Genomic DNA, 13,787 nt, shown 5'->3' on the forward strand with positions numbered 1-13,787 from the left:
AAAAAATTAAAAAAAAAAAAAAAAAAAAAAGAAAAGAAAAGAAAAGAAAAGAAAGATCACATCAGATACATATGCATGTGTACCCAAAAAATGAGGACCCACCCCCTAAGGGTGATGGCCACACTGTAATCCTTTCTCCTCTATTCTCCCAGGATTTGAGGCATGCACGCATATGTGCCCAGCATAATTTTCAAACTGCTAAGTCCAGGACTTGAACCATAGTCAGTCATATAGAAGTCTAGCACCTTGGGAACCAGCAGTTAACGTAATGGCTATGTCGCTGGACTCCCACATAGTCGACCACAGTTCGCGTCCCGGACCCGGTGGCTTAAAACACACACCGGGCGCATATGCGTGCATGCCCAAGATCCCGAGAGGAGAATGGAGAAGAAGGGATTGCAGCGTGACCATCCCCCCAGGGGGGTGATTTCTCACTTTCTGTCTCTATGTCTCTCTCTGTCTGTCTGGCGAGCACACGCGCCCTATAGCAAAAACCTCTCCAAAAAAAAAAAGTCTAGCAGTCTAGCACCTTAACCATCATGCCACCTGCTGGCCTGATTATATTTCAATATAGCCTTTTCTAAAAAAAAGAAATATATTATCAGGCTGGCTCCATGACCTGGTGGTTAAGGCAACCAGATCCCACATGGACGATCATGTAGTTTGAATCCTGGTCCCAGCGTATCTAGAAAGACCTGCCAGGTGTGTGTGCATGTGTGCATGTGTGCCCCAAATCCCAAAAGAATAGAGAAATGGAGAGAGGATTGTGGCATGCCTTGTTAGGGGATGCTTTCTCACTTTCCATCTCTCTCTCTTTCCCCAGTAAATGGACACACAACCTTTGACAAGTTAAAAATAAATAAATAGGAAGTCAGCAGGTGGCATGATGGTTAAGGACGATGAAGTGCCCCCAGGGCCAACTGTGCATGGTTTGAGTCTCAGACTTGGCGGCTTGCTTTCTCACTTTCTCTCTCTCGCTCTCACTCTCTTGCTCTGTCTCTCTCTGGTCAAAATTAAAGTTAAATAAAATAATTATTAAAATTAATAAATAAATATACATTACTAAGCACTTCCTCTGGTGGTCATGTGGAGAAATGATTAACCAGGGGCAATAACCTCTCATTTATTTAAGATAAATAAGCTGCTTACCACCCTGAATCAGCTGCCGGGCTACAAACAAAGCAGTAGACCCAGTAGAACAGTTATTGTTGACATTGATTATAGGAATTCCGGTCAGTCCCAAACTGTGATAGATAGCTCTCTGCCCACAGGTAGAGTCACCTGTATCAAAAAAAAAAAGAAGGAAGAAAGAAAAAATTAATATCTGTAACATGGGAATTAATTACAGAAATGCACTGCGATGGAATATTATATTACAGTTTTTCAGTATTTTGCTTTTGCCTAGCATATGACATGGTTGGGATAGTAAACATACTACTGAAACATACTCAGAAACAGTTTTCGCATTAAGCATCATTTACTTTGCAAACATAATAAAAGTCTCAAAACAAGGAATACATGTGCACTTTCTTCAGAGGTCCTGTGTGCCGGGGCATACCTGAACAACGTGGTCTGAGTTGAGTACACATGTGATTTCCTCTCCCAAGTGACATGACCACCAATGCAGACACACTGCACAGCATAGTGGGAAAATTTGAAGGCTTAGACTCTCTACGAGTCTTTGGCAAAATTAGCAAGGTTCAGGGTCTCCTTCTCAGTATATACATTCTTCATCCCTTCAACTCAGTAAGTTTCCCTGCTAGAATTCTCATGATAAATTCATATTTCAAGGAAGGAAGTCATTAATAGGTACAAATTTATCTAAATTAATAATTACTCTAGTATTTTTTTTATAATACTGTATCATTTTTATAACTAGAAGTTAGAAATAACTTAAAATGCAAGGACAGGATATTACTACTACTATTACTATTCAATAAACTGGTGAAGCCCTAAGACTAGAATATTATGTAATCATTAAAAATGCTGTAGGTGATGGGGCCAACAGGTAGCATGGTGGTTAAGGGCGCAGGATCCAACACGGCCAGTTGTGGTTCAAGTCCCAGACCTGGCAGCTTGCTTTCTTACTTTCTTTCTCTCTCTCTCACCCTTTCCTTCTCCGGTCAAATTAAAAATAAATAAATAAATAAAGTTAAATAATTCTAAAAATAATGCTGTAGGGGGACCAGAAGATAGTGTAATGGTTATGTTGCTGGACTCCCACATGGCTGACTGTTCAAGTCTCAGATATGGTAGCTTCAAAATCACATCAGGCACATGTGCATGTGTGCCCAAGATCCTGGAAGGAGAATGGAGAAGGGAGTGTGGCGTGGCTACCCCCCTTGGGGGTGATTTATCACTTTCTGTCTCTATCTCCCCAGCAAGCACACATGCCCTGTAGCAAAAATCTCTTTTCAAAAATGCTGGCTGCTTGCTTTCCCACTTTCTCTCTCTCTCTCTCTCTCTCTTACTCATTCTGTCCCTCTCTGGTCAAATGAAAATAAATAAATAAATAAATAGAGGCCAGGAGGTGGTGTGGTGGTTAAGTACGCAGAACTCCCACAGGGTTGACCACCGTTTGAGTCCCAAACCTGGTTGCTTGCTTTCTCACTTTCTCTCTCTCCCTCTTTTGCTCTGTCGCGCTCTGTTAAAATTTAAATAAATAAATAAAGTTAAATAAAATAATTGTTTTTTAAAAAATGCTGTAGGAAAGGGGCCAGCAGGTGGCATAGCAGTTAAAGCACTAGGCTCCCAGATAGTTGACCATAGTACACATCCTGGATTTGGTGGCTTGCTTTCTCACTTTTCCTTTTTCTCTTTCTCTGTCTCTAGTCAAATTAAAAAATAATACCAAATAAAATTAAATAAATAAATAATTATTTAACAACAACAACAAAAAAATGCTGTGGGGGCATGGGGAAAATGGGGAGATGTTGGTCAAAGGGTACAAACTTTCAATTATACGATATACAAGTTCTTGGGCCAGCACTTGGTATGGTGGTTAAGGGCGCTAGACTCCTACATAGTCAACCGTGGTTCAAGTCCGGGACCTAGCAGTTTCCCTCTTTCTCACTCACTCTGTTCCTCTCTGGTCAAATTAAAATAAATAAGGTTAAATAAAATAATTCTTAAAAAAAATTAAAAGATATACAAGTTCTGGGACCAGCTGATGGCATAATGGTTATGTTGCTGACCTCCCATGTATCTGATTGCAGTTCAAGTCCCAGACCCAGCAGCTTAAAACTCACACTGGGCATGTGTGCATGCATGCCCAAGATCCTGAAAGGAGAATGGTGGAGAAGGGACTGTAACATGGCCATCCACAGGAGAAAATTTCTACTTTCTGTCTCTGTCTGTCTCTGGCAAGTGCACATGCCCTATAGTAAAAATCTCTCAAAAAAAAAGATATACACATTCTAGGGATAGATGTGATTATTAATTTGATTATGATAATCAATTCATAATTTATACTTATATCAAACCAGCATGTTGTATACCTTAAATTTATTCAATCTTTATTTGACAATGAATATTTTCTTTTTATTTTAGAGAGAGATTTTTGCTATAAAGCATGTGAACTTCCTGGAGAGACAGAGACAGAGAGACAAAAAGCGAGCAATCACCCCTCAGGGGGGATGGTCACACCACAATCCCTTCTCCATGCTCCTCTCAGGATTTTGGGAATATGCACACACATGCCCAGTGTGAGCTTTAAGCTGCCATGTTCAGAACTCGAACTGCAGTTGACTAGGTGAGAGTCCAGAGACATAATCATTACTCCATCCACTGGTACTGACAATGAATTTTTTTTAATAGTTCTTTTTTTTTAATTATTTATTTAAATTTTATTTATTCATTCTTTTTTTTTTTTTTTTAATTTGACCAGAGAGGCACAGAGAGAAACATAGAGAAGGAAAGCAAGAAAGCAAGCCACCAGGTCCAGGACTCAAACCATGGTCGGCCATGTGGGAGTGTCCAGCACCTTAACCACCACATCACCTGCTGGTCCCCACAATGAATATTTTTTAGTGCTATAAAAAGATTAAGAAGTCAGCCCAGTAGGCTAATGATTAAGGCAGCCAGGTCTCACATGGCTGACCACAATTTAAACCTGGCCCCAGAGACCTGAAAACACACCAGGCACAGATGCGTATATGCCCAAAATGCTGACAAGACAGAGAAATGGAGAAAAGACTGCAAAGTGACTACACTCCATTGGGGGGTGTTTCTCCCCCTTTCTCATTCTCTGGTGAGTACACACATCCTCTGGCAATTAAATGAGAAAAGTGGATTACAAAAAATATGAACAGTGGGATCGCAGTTAGCATAATGGCTAAGTCACTGGAATCCCATGTAGTTGACCATGGTTTGAGTCCTGGACCCAGTGGCTTAAAACTCAAACCAGGTACACGGGCATGCGTGCCCAAGATCCTAAACAAAGAATGGAGAAGGGATTGTGGCATGGCCATCTCCCCTGGGGGGTGATTTCTCGCTTTCTGTCTCTCTGTCTCTCTCTGTCTCTGTGGCGAGTGTACGTGCCCTATAGCAAAAACCTCTCCAAAAACAAACAAACAAAAAATACATATATATATGAATAGTAGGACTTTATTTTTTTTTAAATCATGTGTGCATGCATATTCACATGCATACAGACTCACTGAAGGATATATACCAGATCAATGGAAATAATCTCTGGATAATGAAAATAAAGATGATTTATTTTGTTATTTTCTTTCTGTTTGTTTGCTATAGGGCCCATGTGCTCTATATGTGCTTAAAAGAGAGAGAGAGAGGGGAAAAAAATAAAAATCATCCCCCAGGAGAGATGACCACATCACAATCCCTTCTAATCCATTCCCCTCTCGGGATTTTGCACGCACATGCACACACACTCAGCATGATGTTCAAGCTGTGGGGTCAGGACTTGAACCATGCTCTTGGCAATGTGGGATCCAGCTGCCTGAATCTCCACATCACCTGCTGGCCCTCCTGTCCTTTTATGGTCCCTTTTTAAAAAACAATTAATATATATCATTTTTCTTATCAGAAAAAAAATTTAAGGAACCAGCAGTTAGTGTAATGGCTATGTCACTGGATTGCCACGTAGTCGACCGTGGTTCGTGTCCCGGACCTAGTGGCTTAGCACTCATGCCGGGTGTATGAGCATGCGTGCCCACGATCCCGAGAGGAGAATGGAAGAGAAGGGATTGCGGTGTGACCATCCCCCCTGGGGGGTGATTTCTCACTTTCTCTCTCTCTGTCTCTGTCTGTCTGGTGAGCACACACGTCCTATAGCAAAAACCTCTCAAAAAAAAAAAAAAAAGAAAGAAAGAAAAAAGTTTAATGAACAAATTTTATCAAATACAAAAAAGTCAATACAAATTTTAAGATAATGAAGATCAAATTTCTATCTTATTATCCTCACATGGTAGCATTATGGGTAATTCTTTTTTTTTAATAAGTTAAATTTTTAAAATTTATTTCCTATTTTGGCAATATGATAACGATTTTATATATATATATATATTTGGTCACTTGCTGGGAAAGTCATGATGCATGTTTGCACAGAAAAATACATGACTTTCCTGATGACCTCATAGTCATACTAGCTTGAAATATGAGTGATGGGAATGACTGAATTCCAAGTTTAAGGGTTAAAATTGGCAAATGCCTCTGCACTGTTTATGAAGATGTTGCTAGATTTAGGCAAATCATTTCTAGAAGATGAAGTTTATCACATACCGTAAACATAGCCAACACATGCCTGTTCCACTGCAGAATAAGGGATCCGTGCATCTTCTAGAGCTTTCTGGCCTAAAAAAGGAGGAGGCAGGGGTTAATCAAAAAGTACTATAAGTATTTGCTTTTGATGAGTAAAAACTAAGGTTAGAGTTTTCCCAGTATACAGTTACCTCAATATAGAATAGGTTCAGTTGAAATACTGAATCCTTACTGAAAACATCTGAGCTCTCCTTTTAAAAGTAATCGTTTTGCACTAAGTCATTATGACATCAGTTCTCCAAGTCTCTCTTGTGATACTGAATGCTTTCTGTCCTAACTGCCTACTTGACTATACTTAACATTAAATCCTAAGAGTCTTAAAAGCTCCTCAAGGTAAGGACTTTGTTTTATTCATCTCTGGAACTACCCACACTTCTAGAGGACAAAATGGGATAGAATGTCATTACTAGGGGTGGGTTTTAATGTGGTTATCATACAAAGCCAGAAACAAAAGTTCTGTCTATGAAACAAGAAACGAAGCAATAAGGATGTCATCCAAATTTGCAGAAATAACCAGTGGGAGAAATGAGAAAAACTAAGTAAACTGGAAAGAAGAGGACAGTGAGGTTGGAGAGAAAGTGTGAGCTAAATCTTCATCTACCACACTGAGAACCAAATAGATGTCTCAAACTGATAAATCAAAAACATGAATATACATGACAGAATGAGCATTTAGATATGAAGATAATCACCAGAAGAACTAAAGCCAAAACTGTTCAAAGAAGTCGACCCTAAGGAACAGGCCTGAGAAATATCAGCCCTTCTGTACTTTTTTTCACTTAAAAAAAAAAAATCATTTATTTATTTAATTTCATTTGTTTTTATATTTTTAATTTGACCAGAGACAAGGACAGAGAGAGAAAGGGAAGGTGAGAAAGCAAGCTGCCAGGTCTGAGACTCGAATCACATTCGGCCATGTGGGAGTCCAGCGCTTCAACCACAACACCACCTGCTAGTCCCTTTGCCATTTTTTTAATACCATATGAATGCATTACTTTGATTTTTTAAAGAAATTATTTATTTCATTTGTTATTATTTTTAAGGATTATTTAATTTTATTTATTCATTTATTTATTTATTTTAATTTGACCAGAGAGGGGTAGAGAGAACGTGAGAAAGCAGGCCACCAGGTACAGGACTCAAACTGCAGTCCAGTGCCCTTAACCACCTCGCTCCCTGCTGACCCCTGTTACTATTATTTTTAAAATTTGACCAGAGAGAGAGAAAGAGAAAGCAAGAAAGCAAGTTGCCAGGTCCAGGACTCAAATCGCATCGGCCATGTGAGAATACAGTACCTTAACCACCATGCCACCTGCTGGCCCATTTTGATTTTTTTTTTTCAACATAAGAAGATATATAAATTACAGGACTGGTTTAGTCAGACCTTGAGTTATCTTTTCCTGTTTAGCAAATAAGCAAAAAAAAAGTTTGTGAGATTATATTAAGAAAAGTATTCTCAGGGACCAGTAGTTGGTGTAATGGCTGGGTTACTCGACTCCCATGTAGTCGACCACGGTTCAAGTCCTGGACCCAGTGGCTTAAACTCTCATGCTGGGCGCATGTGCGTGCATACCCAAGATTCTAAGAGGAGAATGGAGGAGAAGGGACTGAGGTTGTTTAGGTCCTTTTCCCTTGACTGGGGTTCCTCTTATGTTTCCAAGGCTGCTCCGCCCATGGAATTAAGACAGACCACACAAAAACTATGGGTGTTCAAAGATATAAATGTTCTATATTACCTGCTTCTTTTGCCAAGTCAGGATAGTCTCTTGAATTCTCTGTTCCAGGCTTTACAAACTAGAAATATAGAAGGAAGCAATAAATAAAACACATATAGTTACAGCTTCTTCACAACAAAGCATTACAGAAATTCACCCAAACAGAAACGTACTGAGCACCTACCTCGTTCCTAGACACTGATAATAAATAATATATAGTCCTTGCAGTAAGGGAGCTGCCAGTCTAATGCAAAACAGGTAATTACTCCATAGTGACCTAGAAACAGAATGACTTGGGAGAGATCTACCCAACCCTCAAGGGAGAACAAAAAAGGTTTCCCAGAGGGACTGCCATTTAAATTAAGTCCTCAGGATGAGCAGATGACATAATGGTTAAGGTGCTTGACTCCTACATGGTTAACTATGGTTCGAGTTCCAGACCTAGTGGCTTATAACTCACATCAGGTGCATGTGTATGTGTGTCCAAAATCCCAGGAGAATGGAGAAGGGATTGTGGTGTAGCCATTCCCCTTCGGGGTGATTTCTCACTTTCCCTCCCACTGTCTCTCCCTGTCTCTCTGGCAAACACATGCACTCTATGGCAAATAAAAACCTAAAAAAAAAAAATTAATAAATAAAGTCCTCAAAGAACAGTGGGAATTAGCCAAGTGGAAGGAAGATCTAGAAGTGAGAGACTATGACACAATTTCCTCTGGAAGAACTTCAAATAATTTAGTATGGCAGAGGTTAAACCATGAGATAGAAAGTGGAAGTGATAAGGGCATGAAAGTAACTTCGGACCAGATAATGATAACAATTAATATTTACTGGCCACTTAGTGTGTTAGGCATTGTATTAAGCATTCCCCACGTATATAAATTTATTTAATCCTCACAACCATCCTAAGAGATACGTACTATTATTATTACCACTTTACAGATTAAAAAAATTAGGCAAAGAGAGATTAAACAACTTGCCCAAGAGTTAGTAAGTAATGGAGCAAAACCTTCAGCCGGTCTAGTCAGGCTCTAGAACAATCTCACAAGGGAATTTATGGGCTTTGATTTCCAGGCTTTATCCTGAGATGGATTTCTTTTTCTTTCTTTCTTTCTTTTTCAAATTGTCAGAGGGTATTTACCCTCATCAGAGAAAGGCAGAGAAACAGGAAGAGAATGAGAGCGAAAGCATCTCCCCATAGGGCATGATCATGCCACAATCCCTTCTCCACTTCTCCATTCATTCAGGATTATGAGTATGTGCACATACACACACCCACACACACACACACACACACACACACATACACACACACACATACACACACATGCCTGGCATGTTTTCCAAGCCACCAGGGGCTAGAATTCGAATCTCGTGGTCAGCCAAGTAGGCTCCACCTGCCTCAACCACTAGGCCAAGGGGACAGATCAAGGACAATGTATTCTGTTATTAAATAATTATTTATTTGTTTCATTTTATTTGTTATTATTATTCTTTAATTTGACCAGAGAGAAAGAGAAAGTGAGAAAGTAAGCTGTCAGGTCCAGGACTTGGAATTGTGGTCGATCATGTGGGAGTCCAGTGCCTTAACCACCACACCACCTGCTGGCCCCTAAAGATACTTCTTTTTAGAGACAGATATTTGTTATAGGGCACATGCACTCACCACAGATAGAAAGCAAGAAATTACCCCCTCCCCCAGTGGGTATGGTCATGTCATAATTCTTCTCCTCTATTCTCCTTTGGGGATTTTTGCCATGCATGCACATGCACGCATCGTGAATTTCAAGCCACCAGGCCCAGGACTCGAACCGTGGTCGACCATGTGATGTAAGCATTACGCCATCTGCTGGTCCCTCTCATTCATTGTTGATGAGAATGCAAAATGGTATAGCCACTTCGAAAAACAATTTGGCAGTTACTTACAAAACTAAACACACTGTTTTTTTTTTGCTATAGGATGAGTAAGTTTACCAGAAAAAAAGAGAGAAATCACACCCCTGGGGGGATGGCCACACCACAGTCCCTTCTCCTCCATTCAGCTCTTGAGATTAGGGGCACACATGCATACTCACCTGGTGTGTTTTTCAAGTTTTTGGCTCTGGGACACAAACCACATAATCAGCCACATGAGATCCAGTGCCTTAATCACCACACCACTGCTGGCCCCAAAACTAAACATACTCTTACTGTAAGAATCCAGCAATCACACACTCCTTGATATTAAGTAGTTTAAGTCCACATAAAAAGCTGTACACAAATGTTTGTGAAAGTTTTATTCATAATTGCTAATACTAAAGCAACCAGGATGTCCTTCAGTAACAGGATAAATACAATGTGATATTGGGTAGTCAGAAAAGTCTGACATGATGGGGCTGGCAGGTGGCGTAGTGGTTAAGGGTGCTGGACTCCCACAGGGCCAACCACAGTTTGAGTCCTGGACCTGGCAGCTTGCTTTCTTGCTTTATTTCTCTCTCTTTCTCTCTCTCTTTCACTATGTCCCTCTCTGGTCAAATTAAAAATGAGTAAATAAATAAGTAAAGTTAAATAATTCTTTTTTTTTTTCTTTAAGTGTCATGAATTTCCCAATGAACCCAATACATCTAAACAACTGAAGATTATTCAAGAGGACCAGCAGATGGCATAATGGTTATATCACTGGACTTACATGTAGTCAACCGCTGTTCGAGTCCCAGACCCAGCAGCTTAAACTCCCACCGGACATATGTGCATGTGTGCCTAAGATCCCAAAAAGAGAATGGAGAAGAGACCGCAGCATGGCCATCCCCCCAGGGGTTGATTTCTTGCTTTCTGTCTCTCTATCTCTGTCTTTCCTGTGAGTGCACATGCCCTATTGCAAAATTCTATTAAAAAAATTTTTCGATGTTGAAAAATAAAACCTCTTATCAAGCCAAGAAAAGAAGTAGAAAAAACTTAAATACTTACTACTAAGCGAAATAAGCCAATCTGAAAGACCACATACTATTAGGCTGTTGGGAAAGTCGTATTTTTCTGGTTTTGTATGTAAAAATGTATCATGACTTTCCAGACAACCCAATATATGATTACAAGTAAATGACATGTGAGAGAAGATAAAACTATAGAAACACTGAAAAATCAGTTGTTGCCAGGAGTTAGAGGGACAGAAGGATGAATAAGTAGAAGATGGAGTGTTTTTGTTTTGTTTCGTTTTTAACCAGAGGGCATGTGTGCTCATTGGAGAAAGACAGAAAGTACTCCCCATGCGGCATGGTCACACTATAATCCCTTCTACTCCATTTCTCCCTCCTTTCAGATTTTGGGCACATATACACAGGTGCCTGAGATGTTTCTCAAGCCACCAGTTCTGGAACTCAAAACTATGCAGTTGGCCATGTAAGATCCAGCTGCCCACCAGGGCCTCAAGCTGGACCCATAAATGATGTTTTAAAAATATTTCCCCTAAAAACATGAGAAGAGTGGCATTACTTTGTATTTCTGCAATTCTCTTTAATATCTGATTTAATAGGAGACAGATGAATTCTCATATCTAATTTTTTTGAACGACACAGGGTAAATTCAAGCACATGAGAGAGAAAGAGGGAGAGAGCACCCCTCAATGGGCCTGGTCATGCTACAATCCTTTTTCCTCCAATGTTCCATTCTGTCAGGTCCTTGGTGTGTCCACACACAACTGGTATATTTTATTTAACTTTAATTATTTATTTATTTGCTTTAATTTGACTAGAGAGGGACAAAGAGAAAAAGAGAGAGAAAGAAAGCCACCAGGTCCAGGACTTGAACTGCAGTCGGCCATGTGGGAGTCCAGTGCCCTTAACTACCATGCCACCTGCCAGCCCCCTGCATAATGCTTTAACTGTTGTATCACAGAGCTAGCCCTCCTATCTAAGTCTTTAGTCAATCTTCTGTTTGTTATGTTGTTTCACTTGAAGTACAGGAAATAATTCTAACCTCATATAGACAAGTAGCTGAAAAGAAAAAGGATTATTTAAATAGCCTTTCTGGGTAATTATGGTTATTTGTTTTTAATACTACACTAAAATGACAGTGAGAGTTTCTTTTTTTTTTTTTAAGAGTTATTATATTTAATCTTATTTATTTATTTTTAGTTTGACCAGAGAGTGACAGGGAGAGAAAGAGAGAGGAAAAGTGAGAAAGCAAGCTGCCAGGTCTGGGACTCGAACCTTGGTCAGCCATGAGGGAGTCTAGTGCTCTTAACCACGATGCCACCTACCAGCCCCCCAACAGTGGGAGTTTCTTAATAGTTAACTGCAATGCAAAAATCTGAAACCATAAAATGAACTTTTTTAAAAAAGAATTATTTAATTTTAATTTATTCATTCAGTTATTTTAATTTGACCAGAGAGGGACAGGGAGAGGAAGAGAGAGGAAAAGTGAGAAAGCAAGCCACCAGGTCCAAGTCTCAGACTGTGGTCTGCCAAGTGGGAGTGTCCAACACCTTAACCACCACACCATCTGCTGGTCCCATTTTATACTCTATTATAAATTCTTGCATTTTGAATGGATCTCCTATGGATTTGTTCAAAGGATTTATAAATAAATGGATCATTTATTTAATGAATGCATAATTCTGAATCATCTAGGTCACCTGTAAAATAGTGATTCCATTGGGGCCAGCAGGTGGGTTGGTGGTTAAGGCACTGGACTTGCATAAGGCCAATTGCGATTCAAGTCCCAGACATGGCTTGAATCTCACTCCAGACTAGCATGTGTGCGTGTATGCCCAAAAATCCCAGGGAGAGAATGGAAGAGAAGGGATTGCAGCATGGCCATCCCCCTGGGTAAGTGATTTCTTTCTCTGTCTCTTTTTTTCTCTCACTGTCTCTCTTTCCAGCAAGTATATGTACCCTTGGCAAAAAAAATTAAAATAATAATAATAATAATAATTACATGGGTTATGCAGCTTTTCCACAATTTGACATTATGTAATTCCAAAACTTACCTTTGTTATTAACACCTATCTCATTAAAACCAACAAAAAAGTAGCAGAAAGTTGGCAATCATATATAAGTTTTTTAAAATTATAACTTTCACTTGAAAGCTCAAATTTTATTGCTGGCAACAAATACTGTCAGTTACTTTCCTTGAAGTGACAGGCTGACTTCATTCTTTTTTTTTTTTAAATAATTATTTTATTTTAACTTTATTTATTATTATTGTTACCTTCCAGTTTAATCAGACAGACAGAGAGAGAGAGGGAAAGTGAGAAAGTAAGCCACCAGATTCAGGACTTGAACCATGGTTGGCCATATGAGAGTCCAGTGCCTTTAACCACCACCCCACCTGCTGGCCCCACTTCATTCATTTTTGAAAACATAAACCAAAGTTTGAATAACCATAGTATATGCCAGTTGCTCTTTCAAGTAAAACTGGTGCTTCATTAAAAAAGTGGCTAGTGTGGGAACCAGCAGTTAGCATAATGGCTATGTCGCTGGACTCCCACATAGTCGACCGCGGTTCGCGTCCCGGACCCGGTGGCTTAAAACTCACGCCGGGCGCGTGTGCGTGCATGCCCAAGATCCCGAGAGGAGAATGGAGGAGAAGGGATTGCGGCGTGACCATCCCCCCTGGGGGGTGATTTCTCGCTTTCTGTCTCTATGTCTCTGTCTGTCTGGCGAGCGCAAGCGCCCTATAGCAAAAACCTCTCAAAAAAAAAAAGTGGCTAGTGTAGCTCACATGTAAACAATCTCACAAGTATTGAGATTAATAAAATTAATCTGCTTCATTCAAAATGGTCTTAATGAAAACCAGTGCAATTATTTTTCTGTAAGATCATGACTTGGGACCAGCAGGTGGCATAATGGTGACATTGCTGGGCTTCCATATGGCTGACTGTCGTTCAGGTTCCAGACCTGGTGACTTGAAAATCATGCTGGACGCATGTGCGTACATGTCCAAAATCCCAGGAAGAGAATGGAAGAGATGGGAATGAGGCATGGCCATCCACCCAGGGGCTAGTTTCTCACTTTCCCTCTCACTGTTGCCTTCTGTCTCTGTCTGGCAAGCACATGCCCTATGACAAAAACCTAAAAAATAAAAGTTAAAAATGATGATTTAATCATTAATAGATATTACTTGTTGGGATTTAGCACCATACTATCTCTTTACGAAAAGTACTTTCTGTACTCTACCATTCTGTTTTTCACTTTCGGTACAGTATTCAATTAATTACATGAGATATTCCACCCTTTATTGTAAAACAGGCTTTGTGTTAGATGATTTTGCCCTCCTGTAGGCTAGTGTAAGTGCTCTAGGCACATTTAAGGGAGGCTA

At 39.9% G+C, this 13,787-nt stretch overlaps 1 protein-coding gene across 1 annotated transcript in view; it reads right to left on the reverse strand.

Moving 5' to 3' along the window:
- Positions 1–13,787, reverse strand: part of SCP2 (sterol carrier protein 2) — a 106,733-nt gene that overhangs the window by 90,726 nt on the left and 2,220 nt on the right. Inside the window, exons 2-4 of the mRNA XM_006149379.2 lie at positions 7,518–7,575; positions 5,743–5,814; positions 1,150–1,281 (exon numbers count right to left, since the gene is read on the reverse strand). Of these exons, the coding sequence (XP_006149441.1) occupies positions 1,150–1,281; positions 5,743–5,814; positions 7,518–7,575 (262 nt within the window). The remainder of the gene's footprint in view (positions 1–1,149; positions 1,282–5,742; positions 5,815–7,517; positions 7,576–13,787) is intronic.

The sequence above is a fragment of the Tupaia chinensis genome, unplaced genomic scaffold (genome assembly GCF_000334495.1).
Source record: "Tupaia chinensis unplaced genomic scaffold, TupChi_1.0 Scaffold000259_1, whole genome shotgun sequence".
NCBI classification, from domain to species: Eukaryota; Metazoa; Chordata; class Mammalia; order Scandentia; family Tupaiidae; genus Tupaia; species Tupaia belangeri.